The following is a 19,255-nucleotide window of genomic DNA, read 5'->3' as shown; positions in this document are numbered from 1 at the left end:
TACTTAAATAAAATAAAGAGCATTAAATGCTGTAGATTGGCTTCTGTTCTGTGGGCTGTGCAACATTGAGTTAACATGAGTTTGTCTACTGATATTATGAAGCTGTAACTTCATACCAGTGTTTGTATGGGCAGTAGTAAGTTGCTTTACATCCACTGGGTAAAACAGACATAGTTATCCATAGAGATCCTTTCCGTATTGGCCAACATTTGAGATTACATGTTGAACATGTCAGTGGCAGAAAAATAGGTCCATTTGACGTACGTCATGCCTACTCCATTGGATGTCTATCTGTACAGTAGCAACCGTTACCGTAATTCCCACAATTCTTAGTGATTTGACGACACAATCCCAAACTCTATAGAGTCCTAGTAAAATAGCGGTGACCAGAAAAAATAGGTAAAACACTGACTGAACAGCCAGTTAAATCCAGAACAAACTAGTGAGACTGTACATGTGTACTAGTTAACCCTTACTAGTTACTCTTGAAACCCTAGAATGTTTTATGGGCATTTTCACTACCTTTAGTTGCCATGAACAAAGTAAAGGCAAAAAAGTGTTTCTTTATCGAACAAATTGGGATGCAATGTGAGCCTTGAATTGAATGTCATGCAGGAATTTGCTAGGATCTCAAAACCGGATTATGAACATGCTTTGCCATAGAGAAACACACAAAAATGTGAGGTAAGTCGAGCTATATGAAGTTATTATTTCGCTGTCACTTTGTCTGTTTGATAACCCAGAAGGATATACTTGGTACCAGTGGATAGCCCTGTGTCTCCTCTTTCATCTGATATGCTTGCCATATCTATGCTATCACGGATTTGTGAGTAATTCAAATGATGAAAAGTTCCGGAGCAATGTAACAGAGAAGAAAGGGTGTGTTTTTTGACGCACTTTGCATCAATCGGGGTCTAAGGGCTAACTAGTTCAAGCCACTAATTATACGCACAGAATGCTCATTAGGAGGTGGAATGCATTTTTGGCATGGTCCCATTTAGACATGCCAAAATATTGTAAGGGGACGTCACCCCCTGCAGTTGCCTTTACTGGGGTGTTGACCTCCAACTGCTGTCCTTCCTCCGGAGCCACAGACAGAAGCTCACCTTCTCCGCCTCTTCTTCGAGCTCTCCATACTTTCCGCACTGCTATGGAACTGTTGGACTGTTACTTTTCCCACATCACACCTCCACGGGTAAACCCTGGCTTTCCAGCCAGCCTCCGTGCACTCTTGTGGTGTTTCCTCTTGTGTGCTGTTGACATTCCTTCCACCCAGGGGATGGTAAGTTCCATGAAGAGAACCCTTTCCTCCACTGTGAACCACAGGACGAGCCAGGAGAGTTGTTGTTATAATCTCTCTAGGCAAGACCTGCTTCTTCCTGAGGTCCACCAACATCTGCCAGTCTTTGCCAGATGACAGAATGGTGTTCTCCTTCTGTCTAGGTGCTTGGAGCATGTTTCCAGATGTTACAATTCCTGCCAGTGCAGACCTTTCAGTGCTACCACTCTAGATCTCTACAGGACCTCAGCCGACCTAGCCAGGACTTAATTATGATGCTACCTAAAGTATCCCAGGAACAGCACCCCCTTGCATCCTGATAAGATGTGCTGAAGACTTACACAGCAGGCAGTCTTCACTTCACTTCAAACCACCAGGCAAGATTCTAGGGGGCATGGAAGGGTGTCATAGACCACCCTCATCAGGAATCTGAGCCAGTTGAGCCTCCAGATGTCTGACCAGCTGAGGCACCTGTTTATAATAGCATCCCATCGTTGTGGAATGGGCTCTCCTCCTGCCACAAAAGTGATATTCTCATGCACTGATCCTGTCCTTTATCTCCATTCTTGCCCATGAAAACAGCATGAGGAGCCTGGCTGTACATGGTGCTGTCTGCAAGTTGCTTGTGACATTATCGATGTAGCTCCTCAGCGGTCGAAGCCTCTCACCTGATGGTAGCTTAATACCCCCTGCCTGGCTAGCTAGCTACCTGCCTGGCCCATCTGAGGGCCACCACAAAGGCCGCCACAAATAGGTTGGGGGAGGTGGCACACCCCATGGCAATACTGTGTTACAGCTGCTGCCATCCTGTTGTGTAGCCTTCCAGACTGGCACACATCTGCAGGTTGCTGAGATGATATTCTTAACGTCATCCAGGGCATGAAAGAATTCCACACTGGATCTGATCCCAGATCATGGAACAATCCGGGGAAGTATGTGTATCCACATCCATGTATATGCTGATGTTCATCCATCGTATCGAAAAACAAAAACAGATGGTTCCAGGTTTGTCTGCCACACGTCATTGAAAAAGGATGGAATCAGGCCACATTTGCTTCTCAAGCCCTCAACTGACTGTGAGCCCCAGAGTTGAAGACAGATCTTAATCTAACTTTTTAGCGAGGTAATCACTGAATCCCAGCCTGTGAAATCAGTGTTTTCCCCAACAGTGTAACCTGACCAAACCATTTAAAAAAAAAAATGTATCTCATTGAAGTATAGACCATTTGCTTTCACGATTCTGAAACAACATGTGTGATTGAAGTCACTGAAATCAAATAAATCAGTCAATGAAAGCTGCCTTGGGAGTCTGTTGTTAGTGTAGCAGTATGCAGTTCTTTCATGGCAAGCTTAGCATTAGTATCCAGGGTTATAGAGGTTGCCGTTACAGTAGATGTAAACTCTCAGTGGAGATAGAAATGTCCACACTTAAAGGGACACCAGGCAAGCCTGATGCTTTTTCTCTACGAAACTTCCCCTAGCGTCTGTACGTGTCGATATGTGTGCGAGTCCTTGCTCGGTCTGAAGCTCTTGCATCTTCCGTCAAGGCATTATACACATGTTTGCAACAATCGCTAGCGTTTCATTAGCCTGCCTCTGTGCTGTGGATGCAGGATGTAAAATGATCCTGCTTTTCGCGATGTCTGAGACTGTGAGACTGAAGGTCGGCGGGTACGATACACTGAACTTGCAAGCGGGATATTCGTCCTACAGGCAGTTGGGGCGGGCGAGAGAGTCTTCATTCGCCCTGTAATGAGTCATTTAACCATATACCGACTTACGAAGATGATTAATTAACACGAAAACGTTGCCTGGTGTTCCTTTAACCATGAGATACTTTAGGTTAGCTGAGCAGACTCTCTGTGATGGTGATGTCCGTGCACAAAGTTTTGTTTACATAATTGCACAAACCCTCACCTCTGGTCTTACCGGAGTTAACCCTCTAGGCGCCACGGTCGAGTTTACTCGACAATATGCGGTACTGAATAAAACGGCCGATTTAGTCAAATAGGGTGTCATATTTCGTTCGACCTCCACTCCACTAGATGGCAGACAAGTCATACGTCATCCCCAAGTCGAAAAAACGACATGCTTTAAACAAAACTTTCTAACTACAGCGCATTGAATCAGTGCGTGAAATACCGGAGCTAGTGTGCGTGTGAGCCACTTTGTCAGAGCGTTATTGTCAACGTCAGCGAGTATTTGCATTAGATTATCGTCTAATGGCATCAAAAAAGTTTACCTGAATTGAAGTGTTGGGTCTTCTATTCAAGGACCCTGATTCTGAAGGGGAATATCTGCCTTCAGAAAATGACGGTGATTCGTTTAGTGAGGCTTCAGATGCGTCCCTGCCTTGCAATGATGCAGCTGGACAAAGTGAGAGTTTACTCCATAGTTTAGCTTACACCAAGCACAAACGTTGAATCATTTGCCCAATGTCACTGTTGGGAATAATGTTTCACGGGTTCGGAGTGTTCATCAGGAAGTTAGCAGGGTGTTAGTGGTGTGGCGAACGAGGCTGGAGGTAGCCTAATATCCATAGCGCTAGCTTCTGTCTTCTGAACGTGTGCCTCTCCGCAATCGCGGCAGTAACGTGGTGGAGCCTTTGTCTAATGCCACTGGGTATGTTAGACGAGGTCGAAGTGCTCATAGGACAGTTAGGGGGGAACATAGAGGCAGTGTGGGGAGTCGCAATGAGAATGACAGTAGGCCTAGTCCGAGCTCGCGCAAATTCTCTCCACTTTCGCCTTGCGGCCAGGCAGATCTGGCCATGCTGCTCGCAACAGGAGCAGAGGTGGTGACACGGGGCAGGAGAGCCATTAGGCCATGCATAGTCTATCACAAGATGATGAGAATGCCGGCCCTGTATGGATAGGATATGGATATGGATAGTCATTATCTCTACAGCAAAAGGCCTGCTACATAAAAAACAAAAATTGTCAGCCATTTATTAGTAATGATTTACACTGTTGATTTCCCTGACCATTTAGGACATGTGTTCTTTTTTGTGTGTTCATGTCCTTGTGATGTGTGTGTCTTTGTCAGCTAAGAAAACAAACAAAAACAACAAAAAAAACATCAACAAAAACAACAAAAAGAAAACCAATACTAACATTGTCTCGTCTTGTCTCGTCATCTCACTCCTGATCTGTGCCTTGCCATGGCAAGTGAGCTTTTGAACTAAACAGGTCTTGTCTACTTGTGTTTGTGTGTCATCTGAATAATATATATGTGCCCCATACATGGAATCAGAGTGCCTACTGTATGTAGTAAATGGAAAATCTCTACAGCAAAAGGCCAGCCTACCGCTACATGCATTTGGTTTGTGGTTTTGGTGGTGCATTTTATCATTCAAACATGCAACTTTTCATGAAAATTCTATAATCCAAGATGGCCGCCACCATATGACGTCATAATATGCAAATTAGATATAAACATTTAATCTCTACATAAACTTTGGGTCATCCTTAATATTTCTCTAATTTACAGAAAGTCTCTATCTCTTATCACTTTTAAGATATAGCCTTTTGAAATGAAGATGTCAAAATCGAACGTTTCAAAAAAAAAACTCTGGCGCCTAAAGGGTTAACAGCTGTTCTGTCTGCTCAAAGGACGTAGCGCCCTGCTAGCTTGATAGCGCTGTTGGGTACTTCACTGTTGAGCCAGGTTTTTGTGAAAACCATGATGTTACAGTCCACCATCAATCTATGTGTGTTGATCCACAGTCGCAGTTCCTCCATTTTGTTCGCCAGGGAACAAACATTAGCGAGGAAAAGACTCGTTAGGGAAAATCGATGTGCTTTAGCCTTGCTTTCAGACCTCCACATTTGCCATGGGGTCTTTGTTTACCTCTCTTGCCCAGCCGATGGTTACTTCCGGTCGGTGTTGTGACGGATATTGGCAGGTCTTAGACCCCGCCCTGTTTGGTGTGCCTGTGCTCTGTACCGCTCTCTCTCTCTATTCCTGTTGAGCAGGTGTTGGTGTTCAGGTACCCAAAACGCCCTGTTTGGTGTGCCTGTGCTCTCTACCGCTCTCTCTCTCTATTCCTGTTGAGCAGGTGTTGGTGTTCAGGTACCCAAAACGTCACGTAAAAATGAAAATAAAAAGGAGCAGAAAACCGGTGAAGCGGTCTTTTTCTCTTTTCTATCTGGTCGTTTGTTTGTCCTGCTCCCAGGTCAAACATTTGGATGTGTGGACTTTAAAACTTACTCTTTAAATACAAAAATACCCACACAATAATCATGGTTTACTATCAAGGCATATTATTGAAAATGTATCCCCAAGAGACAAGAAATACTATTTTTTATTGGCTGGCAGGGGGCTATACATTCTGTACATTGGGGCACCTATGAAGTAGATCTGGTAAAAAATGTAATCACTATCCCATATCAATGTAAACAATGATTGAACTGACAAGCAGGCTTCGCAACAGTGGAATCAGAACAGAACAGAATAACAACCTATAAGGGGTCCCAATATACGGAATGAATTAACTTGGGAGAGAATTCCACTCCGGGAGGTCTTAGTCTCCGTCTCCTCCATTATTTCTGCATATCAGGACACCACAGCGGATGTTACTCTTTTTACATAAACCCTCGTGTCAAATCCAAGTTTTAATACTGTCCTATGGACCCTTTCAAGAGAGTTCCATTATCAGCATCATAGTTGGCCCCACAAGACTTCCGTTTTAACATTCCATATGTTATCTTAATGCAGAGGAAGTAGATTGGGGCCCAAATAGAACGTTCAAGCATTGTTTTTGTTTTTATTGTTGAAAGGGTCTATAGTAAGAATGAACATCAGCTATTAGGTACTCAAGGTCATGGGGTCAAAGGCCGTGGTCCTAATATTCTCCCTCAGTATCTTTTCTGTATCGTTTTCAAATTTTAGTCTTGTAGCACTTAACACACCTGACAATTCATGCTCCTAATTACTTTTTTAATTTCTTTCAACTTCCTGACATGTTCTAACTGTACGTACACACCGCCAGCTGAGAGAAGCCGGCTTCCATTGAAAATAAATGACTTCCTGAATCTTTGGAAGCTCAAGTCGGCGGCGGTGTGTACATACAGTAAGGGGTTCTAAGGGGCTTTAAGTTGTCTACAAGGTGACAAAAATTGACATAAACAAACAAATTTGGTTTACACCCCATGTTGTCCTTACAGAAGGGTGATAAAATTGACCATTTTGGCTCTCACAATTGACTTTTCTTTTCATTTTTTTCAACTTCTAACATGTTCAGAGGGGATCGTAATAGAAGAAAGTTGGATCTAACACTTTTAAGTTGGTCACAATGTGGCATACCACAGTAAGAAAAATGGGAAATGGGTAAACATTTCATGCTTTTTTTCCAAAAAGGTAATAAAATGTTTAGGTCAACTTTACAGTTGAATATAGGGAATTGCCCAAAGGATATCTCCAGGCACCCAGCCTATTCTTAAAACCAGATTCACCAAAATTCTGGCCTTTGGCATTATGATAAGCATTGCCTATTGTCATGGTTATAGCGGGTAGTATTTAATTGAGTGATGACATTTTGGCTTATTTGAGAAGTATTTAAGTAGTTGAAATACTCAAATACAATCCCTCAACGTATTTTGTTACAAACTACATTTGAGTTTTTGCAATCCTGCAAAATACAAATTACAAAATATGCTAAAGTAATTAAATACATATTTTAAATACATATAATTGACATACTGCCCATGTCTGACCACGCCATCATCTTGGATCAAAGATGATTAAATTCTAGTACCTTAGGAAGATAGATGATAATGGAACCTCTCTCTGAGAGCTTGTTGTCTTTTTCCCAATTCTGAATGTAGCGGTCTTTTCCTTCCTGCAGCTGTAGAGTAAAGATTATTTAAGTCAGATCTTAAGAACCAAACACTAGTGCTTTAGCGTAAACACTGAAAATTATGTTTAGGCTGAATGCATCTCACCTTGAAGAGGTCTGCCTTATCTACCTCAAATCCAGTTGGAATGCTGACATCCAGGATAGGCATATTGGTGGAGTCCTTATTTCCCAAAAACCTGAGAAAAACATGCTTGCAACTGTATAACTCCATCTTGATAATGTTGATAAAGGCAAAGATGAGGTTTCAGATCTAACATCCAAAACGTTTTAGGCTGTTATATCAAAAGTGTGTATATGAAGTGTTCAATTCTTTGCAGATTTTAACAGTGGCTGTTACAGGTTCAGTGCATCCCTGTTTACATGGACACATCTGATTAGAAATGAAATTATGGCTCCTGCCGTGGCACGACTGGCTGGGGCACCTGCACCGTACGCCGGCGACCCGGGTTTGATTCCTGCCCCGTGGTCCTTTCCGGATCCCCCTCCCAACCCTCTCTCACCTCTATCACTAGGTGGCAGTCTTGCCAGGTCTCGCTGATCACTTCCCGGAAAGTTTACACAAGTAAGTAACAGGCAACACTTCATATTTCATGAAAGACGTTATATCTCCATTTTTAGAAAAAAAACAGCGATTTTGATGAAAACTAGCCACTGTTTAGCTTGGGATTTCTCAGGAACAGAGGCGTGTAGAAATACACGGTTTGCACCCACCAAGAGCTTAAAGTCTCACCTTTTAATCGAGCCATTGTATGTGTTCATAGCTATAACACAGAATATGCTGTGGCTGTACAAAAATCATCAACAATGGTCTAGATTGCTGGCACTCTAGGACAAAGCTTCCGAAAACAGCTTGGCATTCAATGAGTTAAGTTGTATGTATAAAAAGGCAAAAAAAAAAAAGAAATGGAATTATGTCTCAATCAGAATAAAAATGCCTCATGCAAACACCCCAACCAATCGGATTCAGCCCAATCCGACTAAATTTCCAATAGGATTGAGAGAGGTGGTGTACTTAGATCTGATAATCTGATAATTTGAAACATCCACCTATATAAACACATACTCTTGATTGTTGGAGTACATTTCTTCTTTCTGCGTAGGTGTTCCGTATGTGGTAATAATGCAGTGATGTGAACAAATGAGTTTACAACTAGGAGCTTCCAACCATTTGCATTGATTTGTCAGCGATCTGTGCCGCCATACCAACTAATACTGTTTTCCAGTAACATTAACAGCTGTCGACAGAGAATGCTCCAGAGTGGAAATGAGTTCAGTTTGAACTTGTTTCGTGGTTGGATTAGCCTGGGTGTTCCCATGCTGCCTTGCGCGCGATTTGATTCACGCTGCTAAGGCAGCCTGGAGACCATGGAGCAAATTTTCGCCTGAGATAGGGAACCAATCACAGAACAGGGGGGAAAGCAAGACGATGATGAGCTATGCACAGACGCATTTGATAGACATCCGTGGCACCCAATAAACGGATCTGGGCATTTTTTTCAAATACGAGAAAATGAACGTTTGGTTCCCAGACCACGTCTCATTGAGAAGTGGTGGCGCTAGCCAGGCTATGGTTGGATAAAAACAACTCAAATAAGTTCAAGGAATTTTTAAGGCAGGAGTGTTTTATACATGGAGTTAGAAGTTGAAAACAGTTGACAATAGTCATTTGTGCGCTATGAATCATGGGCAATATGTCAGTTAATGAATATCATGGATATAATGCTCCTCGTTTTTTTGGCTGAAAGGTAAACTACACGACAGAAATCCTTACTATGGCAACCCAAATAAAATCTCCTGCGATCCACCTGCTATACACAATTACACAGCTGTACAGAGCTATAGTACTTACTGTACATCAATGGTGAGTTGATAAGTCTCTTTGGCTTGATAACTGTCTTGGGCCTCAACTGGAAGATATGCATGGTTGAGTAAAACAGTAATGTTATTAATTATTATAAAGATAAACAATAATATTAGTAAAATTATATACATTATTTCTTAATATACTGGTAACACTTTAGAATAACTAAATGCAAAACTAGTTCATTATTAACTAATATTATACATGCTTTACTATCATTAGTTATTCTAAAGTGTGATCAATATATTATATTATTCTATTTTTCATTAAGAAACATACGGGTCACATTTTTGTGTTATAAGTTGTGACTGAGACACCACCCACCCTACATTGACATAATCTGTAAACATTTTTATTATGTATGTATTTAGCTAACACTTTTATACAAAGCAACTTCCAGATACCAATTTGCACTTGGCAAATCTCCCTGGAGCAGTTGGACTGGAACACACAACTTTTGTGGCTGCTGCATGCTAGCCAAGTAAAGCTCCTTAAAGCAACACCAAAGCACTTTTCCTCTGTGCACACACACACTATTTGTTTATCCAGAAATGGCTTTGCAAATAACGATGTCCACAGAAAAGGTAGAGAATGTTGCATGATTTTATGAAAGTATGATGTATTGCGACATCAGAAGCAAGTCAAATTTGTAGTTTCATTCTATCGAACTACAGATCCGCTACCGGATCTGACAAACTTACATAGTGCGGTTATAGCCGACAGATGACCGCGAAGCGAACGCAGAGCTGCCGTTCACCCTGTTACGAGTTGATGAACCACTGAAACGATTTTGGAAACATTATTTTAAGGTACAAAACATTCTTTAGTGTTGCTTTAACCTCTACACTAGTACTGCAGCCCCCTCTGGACCACCATACTAAAATCAAAGCATAATGCCACGTTTAAAATGACATATGGCCTGGATGTTGACTTTGCCCTACCCTTGGCCTTTTTCATCAAGGTTACATTCAGGGAGAACTGTTCACATTCCAGATTTTTTTCTTTTGGTGTAGCATAGTATATGTGCTCCACCTGAAGGAATAAATGCATAAAAAATTACTATTCGCCAGACACATTTTAAGCACATCACTGAACCAAAAGAATAAAACAAATTTGTACTGTCTATGCCAGCTACATTTGCTCACATGCAGACCTGTCTGTCTGTCTTATGATTTTATTTTTAAAGAGAGCATAGGAACCTATAATTTTAGTGAACAGATTTACAGTGTAAAACATAATATTACTGGCAAGAAAATAGTATAATACAAAATATTGTGCTTGATTTTTCGGATTGAATACTTACAAAGACAGTGCCTTTGCCTTTTCCTTTGGTTGTGATTGTTAATTCTTCATCGAGTCCAAACTATGGTTGAAAAAAAAAAGATAATTTATAATACATAGTAAAAACTAGATGTACTGCATAGCGGTACAAAATATGACCGCTGCTCAGTCCAGTTCATTCTGCCCAGCTTGTCAATTTGTCTTCATCTCCTACTCCACCCCCTACTCTTGCAACTTTTGTGTATGCTTGTATGTGCGTGCCTGTGTGTGTGTGTGCCTGTGTGTGTGTCTAATTGTGTGGATGTGTGTGTGTGCGTGTGCATTTGGTGTGTGTATGTCAATCTGCCGCCATCTCCTATAGAGCCTGACCAATATGGGATTTTGAAGGCTGATACCGATTTCGATATTTGAGTTATTCAAAAACTGATAACCAATATATCGGCCGATAGTCATTTTTAATTCAATTTTTAACATGTCAAAATGTTCTCCCATAACAAGGTTCTAATCAAGGTGGGGCATTATGTATTTGAATAGGTCTAACTATCTAGATTCCTGATGAAAGGCTCTTCATATACAGTAATTTATTTAAGAAATAAAAGAGTGTATAAAATAGGTATTTGTTCTGTAATAACCACATTGCCATAAACTACATTGTGAGCAGTTTATACTTGCATTTCTTGTTCAAACAGGCTATTCCTGTAGAAAACCCATAGCCCAATTGCATGCCTGTAGGTAGACATGCTTTAAAAATAAGATGATATGGAAAAGCATCATTCCAGCAAAGCATTCCATAATGAACATTGAATATCGTATCATAATACATTAGCCTTTAATAAATGTGCACTGAGCAGAATTTAGACATGGCTGCATGTGACATTATTTACAGATCAAAATGATAAGCCTAACAGCAATTTTGAGTTAAGGTTATATGTTTATTGTTAAACCTATTGAATAACTTTATGATAGAGAAGACAAACCATTTTGTGGAATGATGCATCATCATATGAAATTTGCAACAATGTGACTTAAAGACAGTCTCAGCATAGAGACATAGGTAAGCAGCATAAGTGACATCTCGCTCTGTCTGCCAATCGTTGTCTGGTCCTTAAATTCGGGACCATTAGCATTTCTCTCATTTTCATTTGGGACCTTGCAGTCAGAATTGTCTATTTAATGTAATTGTTTATTTATTCAAAGTCTCAAGTCCAGATCACAAATAATCACAAATAAGTGATTATGGGCTAGGTCGATGTGGGCCTTTGAGACCAACATATCGGAACGTCATATATTACCAACCGTCACGTATGTCCAACCGCTTACGTGTATGTGTCACTTAATATTCATTTCTATACAAACCAAGACAGCAGATTCCTAAAGAAACGCAAGCACCCACACCATAAGTTTATCTAAATTAGCTATGTACCAAAAATGACATTTTACCGTGACTCGAAGAGCTGTAAACAGTGTTGTAAGGCTGCGTGTACAAATCGGCTTGGAGCTCCAGTGGAATTTTGAATTGCGACGACGAGAATTCTCGGGCTAACCGTTGAGGTGCCATGAGAAAGGTTGGGAATAAGTACCCACCAGCCCAGCACTAAAGTGTCCATTTCAAGGCTATTTACCCATCTGAAAATGTAACCCCTAAACATGGTATGCTACTCAACAGTGCTAATGCTACTATATCTGATATCAAAACAAAATGGCCCTCAAGACAACTCAAGACTTTTTTTTATAGATTATAACCAAATTGTTGTATTTTGTTATATTGTATTAATGTGCAATTTGTTGTCGTTTTAAAGTTTTACTGTTGACAGACCTTATCTGAGCGGGTTTGAAACGCATTTCCCTTCCCCCAAGTCCATGTGACTGATCCACTTCTCCCTGATGTACTAATTTCAACCTGAAGGTCTTTGCCTGGCGCTTCTGGAGCGTGGATTCTGTACTCCGCCAAGGCCTGGAACACCATTATGGTGGGCTGCAAAATAAAGCACAAGATATAGATTAAACATGTATAGCAAAAGGAAATTACATCGGAGTGTCTGTTTCACAGTCCTATTGCTTTGCTCTTTGTCATTGATTTCATATATAGCTTTAGGCTTGATTGAAACAGCTCCAATATGATTTTTTTTTTTTTTTTTAAAAGCACTGGTAGTTTATTTACAAGACGATTAATTTTTTTTTTTTTTTTTATTTGCAAACATCATTGACATTACAGAAAATGCAACACTACGACATGCACATGAATACTACATACGACAAACAGACGTACATTACATAAACACATACTGTAACTTAACAAGACATCACATTGACTTGGCTTCCACAAACATAACACAACATAACATTAATAACAGAAAGGCTAAGGATGATTTAGTCCAGGATGATTACAGATATGATTATCAGGGATGAAATTGATGACCGGAATGAAAAGAAGGGGGATGGGGGGGGGTGGATGGTAGCTCTAAGAGTGTGAATGAGGTGGTGTTGGGATGGGGGTGGGGATGGGGGTGAGGGGTAGTGAGTATGTGAGGATGTATGTATGTGTGTGTGTGTGTGTGTGTGTGTGTGTGTGTGTACATATATGTATAAGGCTGGTTTGCTGTTGGGCCAGGAGGAGAGAAGCTGGAACATAGAGAGGGAGGGTTTCAGGAGAGGAGTTGTAATTATTCTATTAATGATAAGTATAATAATAGGAATAACTGATTGCCTGGTTGATTGCCTGACTGATTGCCAACCTGGGCACCCATTAATGGCCACAGTTCCACCCAGCCCCTGCAGTTATACTACTGCGACGAGCTGACAGAGGGGGAGGACCTGCGTGCCACCCATCGCCTCAGGCCCCCAGCATATGCACACATCCCCCACTACCACGACCAACCACACCTCGCCCCAGACCTTCACCCAACACGCCACTCTTGACCTAAATATGTACAGTATGTGAATGGCTAGGTTGAGGGGTCTATCTAGAATGTAGCATTAAAGAAGTGGGCATGCATGGTGAATATCTGTCAGGATTTCCCCATGCACACCACACTTACCCTGTGTAAGATGTATGCCTCAACAATGTGTGCATTAAAATAAGTGAGGCATGCAGATAGACACCTGATGAGGCATCTACCTGCACTCCACTCTTACCCTAGCCTGTTTTGTAGTTTTTGTTTATGTATGTCACCTAACATGTAGTGCGATTAAAAGAGAGTAAAGCGTGCTGTGTGCTTCCAGGACAAGGCGGTGCATGAGCCGCATGAGGAGGGTGCACACCGGGGCCCAGGGCCAATAGATAACCCACAGGACCCAACCAATGCCAAAACCACACAGCTTAATTCGCCAGGACCGAAGTCTCCCAAGCCATCCAATGGGGCCCCGCAGAATAACGATGGGAGAGGCAGAGAGAAAAGAGTGAAATTAGTAAAGTTATCAGAGAATGTAAATAAAAGGGGGAGGGAAAGAAGGGGATGCTATTTATATTACTACTACTAATAATAATAATAATAATAACAATAATAGTTCCAGCTACCCTCCCCTGCCTAGTGTTCGATGATATGTGTATCTGTTGATGAAGTGTGTTATGATCGTGTGGAGATGGAACTCAGGCAAAGAGGGTCAGGACTGTAAGTAGGTGATAAAGGGGTACCAAGGAGAGGTTGTATCCTGAGTATTGATTAAGTTTGTAGTTGATAGGTTTTCTAATGATATATAGTCTGTTAACAAGTTTTTCCAATGAGTGATGTGAGCTTTTTTCCTAGATTTCCAGTTCATGAGGATTGTTTTCTTGGCGATAGTCAGCGCTACCAGTAGTGTTTTATTGCCGGAGTTGCTTAAATTGACTGTGGATGTATCACCAAGTATGCATAAGGAAGGGGATGCTGGGATGTGACAGCCAAAGATGGAAGAGAGAGATTTTGTGACACTCACCCAGAAGTGGTTGATTGGAGTGCAATGCCAAACCGCATGAATGTATGTATCTGGGTTATTTTGTGTGCAGTGAGTGCAAAGATCCGAGCCAAACCCCATTTTTGCCAATTTATGTGCAGTGTAGTGGAATCTGTGAAGAACCTTGTATTGTATTAGTTGTAGATTACTATTCTTTGTCATGAGGTAGATGTTTTTGCACATTTTGGTCCAGAAGTCGGCACCGAGTAATTGATAAGTCTGATTCCCATTTGTGATATGGCAGGCCAATTGTTTTTTTTTCTGAACAAGATATAATTTTGTAAATTTGGGAGAGTATTTTTTGGGAGAGGGAATATTAAGCAGCTCTGAGATTGGTGGGGAATGTCAAGGTTAGCTGTCTGGATGTTAATTTTTCCTAGGATAGATGATTTAATTTGCAGGTATTGTAAGAAGTGTTTACTCGATGCCGTGCTTCTGGACCAAACAGGAAAATGAGGCCAGATTATTGTCTTGAAGAATGTGTTGAAGGTGAGTGATGCCCTTTCCATCCATGTGTGAAAGTTAAGTGTTTTTTTTTTTAAAAACTCCAAAAAAAAAAGCTCCAATATGATTAAAAAATAGCCATATTTAATATATTGCAATTGTCATTCATCATTCACAACACATAAATGCCATTTATCATCTAAGTAGCCTAAAGCTGCTTCATGGAAGTAACAGAAATGTAACGATTAAAAGTGGATGTAATGTAATGATACAAAAGGGAATTTCCCAATAGAGGGAGTAGTCTGACAATTTACTCGATAAAATTGATACCGTTGCCCAAATGTATTAATCATTAAATATAATCAAAACATTTCCTATTTATTACAGAGCATGGAAATGTTATTCTTAGGCTTCTTATACTTATTTTTATTACAGTGCATGCAAATCAATACACTACTGTTATTTGCTGGCTTCTTTAGTGCCCGAGCAATGGATGGTTGTTGATCTCTGTTTTGAATAGTGAAGGGATTGTTGATACAGTATGTTGAAATTTGTCAAAGTGGTGATGCAATTAATTTGCGCAATTAATCATGCCTCCGGTAATTGCCGGACAATGGCCGGGAAAAAAAATGATTTTTAATTTTAACAATATTAAATCTCTCTGGTCAAATTGTCCGATTGAAATTGGTTAATAATCCTGTCCCCCTAACACAATATGAATTTGAGAATAAGCCTAAAATATAGGCCTATACTAAAGCAGGAATATGTCCTTTGGCTATGTTTTAAAGGAACAGGCTCTACCGTTTGAAAGTTATTAAACAACATGCATATGCTGCATTTCAAATAAAGCACACTGTGAGAAAGTGAACCTCACTCCCACAGTGTTACGCACTCCCACATTGACTATGAATTGCGCTACCCGCGAGAGCGGGAGAGAGACTCTGGACATTTGCACATGCACACACATACACCCGCACGCCCCCTTATAAAAATGATGCATTGCTAAGTCTAATTGTGTTATTTTGTGAAGGTGTATGGACGGCTTATCAACACAGGGGGGTTGTGTTTAAATGGAAGGCTGGCGTGGGGCTATGTACTATTAACACATTCGCGTTAAATTATTTGTAGCGCGGTTAGTCCGCGAATTTCATTCACACCACTCAAAACGTATTTATTACATACATTACATATTTATTATACTGCTTATAACTTTATACTTTACCACCTCCATGACATGTAGTGCGGTACCCACTATTTCATGTCCCATTTATTCCCTGTTTCTGTCTAAAATCCTGGTTAACTCATACATGTTACTAGTCACGCATTTCTTGCTTCCCAGTTCGACTGCTCCTATGCGGAATGCGCGCGCCGCTACAGTATAGGGGTATTATTTCTCCCCTAATTCTCGGACTGTTGGTATGGTCCAATTAGTCCTGAATGGGCCAGTTTGGTACCCTGGAGTTCTCGCGAGAGCACAATGGAATTGTCTCTGCGAGACACTCTGGCAAAGAGCAATGGTGCACGTTACTTTCTCCCCAACATTCCGGGGAACCATCTAAACTGATGAAGACAGCGCTGCAACGTTGGAGGACAGTACCCATTGGTCGTAGTGTTATCCGATTGCGTCAAAGTCCGAAATCATTCAGAGTAAACATTGTCCAATTGCTTGCAGTGATATTTTTAAATGCATGCTTGTTGCCGCCCCTCGAGTTGGGCCATTACATTGTTCTTTGCCAGACCCTTAATCTTTCTAGATTATCAGGGTCTGGATTTTCCAGGCTACCAGTTTGGCCTAATGCTTTGTCTTATTTAAGAGGGCCTCATTCTGCATTGGAGAGAGAGTGAGGGTGAATACAGGCTTGCTGTAAGGCTATGTACCAAGAGTTTTGATTGTTATTGTTGAAAGCTAGAAACATTGTGCTATGTTGATTTATTTTTTATTATTTTGCTTTCTTGAAATTCTGAGTTAAGTATAAATTAAATTTATCGTGTTTTTGGATAAAACGGGTGAGCTCTGGTTTCCATGTTTTCCACCTCCACCATCTAAAGCCGGTGAGTCTGCACATCCCAATACTTGGGATGACGCTCTGGTCCCTCACACACATGCTTAAAACGTCTGTAAAACAACGAACAAATGAGTGAGACGGTTCAAACATAAGCCTTAATAACTAGCCTTAATAGTTTTTTTCAATTCCTTGGACTGTTGTTAAACAGTTACTGAACTGCAGTTTGTGCATGAAGATAGCATGAATAGATACCTAGGTCTATCTAGGACCAAGGAGCAGGACCGGAGCACACAAAGCTTTTTAGTGATTTTTATTAGTGCAAACCGACTAATGTTTCGACGCCCATGCGTCTTCTTCAGAGTCATGTTTTGGTCTCCTTATTCACTGCATCCTGTTCCGTGAGCACCAACCAGGCTGGCCCCCTGAACCAGCATCAATAGATAGTTTGTTGATAATCTGAGCACCTGTAGATAGTCAATGTGTGACCAAAACTGACCTGTGTGGTCATATATCCACCCATAGACTCTCTCTGATCATTCAGCCATTTTATGACAGGTATGAGTGATGTAGCATTTCGGCGCGCCGGCAGATTCCCTTGGATCATGTACTGTTCATGTAAGTTGTTGTTAAACAGTTCCCATCAACTTAACCAAATCCAACCCCTAACCTTAACCGCAGTTGGTGTCAACAGTCAATAGACAGTTTGTTGACAATCTAAGCACCTGTAGATCAAATTGAAGTGTGACCAAAAAACTGACCTGTGTGTGGTCTTATATGTGACCAAAACCTGATACCTGTGTGGTGGAATATCCTCCCATAGACCCTCTCTGTTCATTCAGCCACTTCACGACGGGTGCTGCCCTCTCAAACTCCCTCATCTTGACCAGGGCCAACAGGGCGTAAGCAGTGGCCTCCACGGTGAGGAGATGGTTTCCCCTGACAGGCCAGTGAGTGCCATCTGAAGAAGGCCACAAGAGCATTGCACTTCTACTCAGGCAGGCAGATTATAAACACTTTAATCTCAATACATTATACTGTCAGGTGTAAACCATAGTTTTACATTTTTTTCCAACTTAGATATTATTCTGCGATCTCTGCTACAATCATGGGATGCAAATGTGCAAGGATTCAAGTCAGAATATGCATATGATACTGCTCCATTGGGACGTACTGTAATTATGGGGCGTGTTTCAACCGATACAGGGGGTGGGGCTGCCTCTGCATTTAATTGGATAGACCTAACCAATCAGCAACGAAATAGCTTACCATGAGATGTAGGAAGAACACACAAACCATCCTTCTTCTCCACAAATGCCTTAAAGGCACACTATGTAGGATTTTTAGCTTAATATGCAAGTTTTTTAGCTTAATTTACCTTCATTTAACAGCTTCAGAGTCATTGGAATGGTTATATGACTTTTTTCGGGTTGAATGGTGGCTGTCTCACTTCCCCCTAACGCCTGTGAGCGGAAAAACCACCCTTGCAACTGTGGGCCGGCGGGCCGACGGCCTCAGTGTCAGGAAGTATAACGAGTGTAACAAATTGATTTACTGCATTCAAATACACATACATGCCAGGCACCAGCTAGAAAAAGGTAGCGATGGAGTTTCTCAGACATTCGTCATGACGGAGCCAGCGAAAAAGAAGCAAAAACCGAGAAAAGAGTAAGAATATGCCAATACTGCATAGTTTACCTTTAACATTGTTTTCTGGTCTTTTGTAAAAGTTATTGTGCCGTCAACATCTCCTACAACACTCATTAGCGAAATCTAAGAGATACGTAGTAGGGTAGGCTATTATGAAAAAACTGATAGCCTATATACCCTCCGTTTTTAAAAATAATTCCGATGATATGCTACAAACATGTTATAAACAGCTGGGAAAGGCTGTCGCAAATCCCTCGAACAGGTGGTCAATCAGAGATTTCAAACGAACGAGGGAACAACATGTCACGATGCAACACAGTGTTTTCCCTTGATGAAAGTGAAATCATGAGTTTTCCCACATCTCAACTTTGGCCAAAGTTTTCAGAAATAATTGTTTTCAGTGATAAAACCCTTATTGAAATAATATGCATTTTACATAGGGGGTCTTAGAAGCCATCTGTCTCCTTCTAGCCACAGTGTTTTTGTGGCAAACATAATCAACCTAAGCGTGCTCAGATGATGTGATAGACGAGGCACTGTTGCTCACCTGTCCATCATCGTAAAGCCCAATTTGATTGGTCCACCCAGCTCTGGTGCGAGCATAGTTGCTCCACAACGGAGTAATGCCAGACTGAACTTCCCGACCTCAAATGTTGTGGGCGGGACTACGTTTGGCTGGCACCCAGGCTAGTTTGTTTGATCTACTAACTTGATCTCTATCTACATCTATAACTGTCATAAACATCTTATATCATGATTACTTGTATGCTGATGGTTGTCAACTGACAACACATTATGTTATCATAATTCTCAATTCTTCAATAATTATCATCAAAGCTTTTATAAATCAAATATGGTACAAACTGAATTCCAACTAAGCCATGATTTAAAGGTGACATTTTTTTCAACCAACAATACATTGTGTCTGTGGAGATGACTATAACCTA

General features: G+C 41.1%; 1 protein-coding gene across 1 annotated transcript in view; it reads right to left on the bottom strand.

The window, feature by feature from the left end:
- LOC125298411 (complement C3-like) overlaps positions 1-19,255 on the bottom strand; it is a gene marked incomplete in the record, with an annotated part of 101,425 nt that overhangs the window by 8,676 nt on the left and 73,494 nt on the right. The window contains 7 exon segments of the mRNA XM_048249120.1: positions 7,035-7,124; positions 7,222-7,312; positions 8,986-9,043; positions 9,939-10,029; positions 10,301-10,360; positions 12,095-12,253; positions 17,456-17,619. Coding sequence (XP_048105077.1) covers positions 7,035-7,124; positions 7,222-7,312; positions 8,986-9,043; positions 9,939-10,029; positions 10,301-10,360; positions 12,095-12,253; positions 17,456-17,619 — 713 coding nt within the window.

This window comes from Alosa alosa, chromosome 7 (genome assembly GCF_017589495.1).
Source record: "Alosa alosa isolate M-15738 ecotype Scorff River chromosome 7, AALO_Geno_1.1, whole genome shotgun sequence".
Taxonomy (NCBI): Eukaryota; Metazoa; Chordata; class Actinopteri; order Clupeiformes; family Clupeidae; genus Alosa; species Alosa alosa.
Note: the sequence above shows the minus strand (reverse complement) of the source record. Positions and strands in the feature narration are given on the sequence as shown.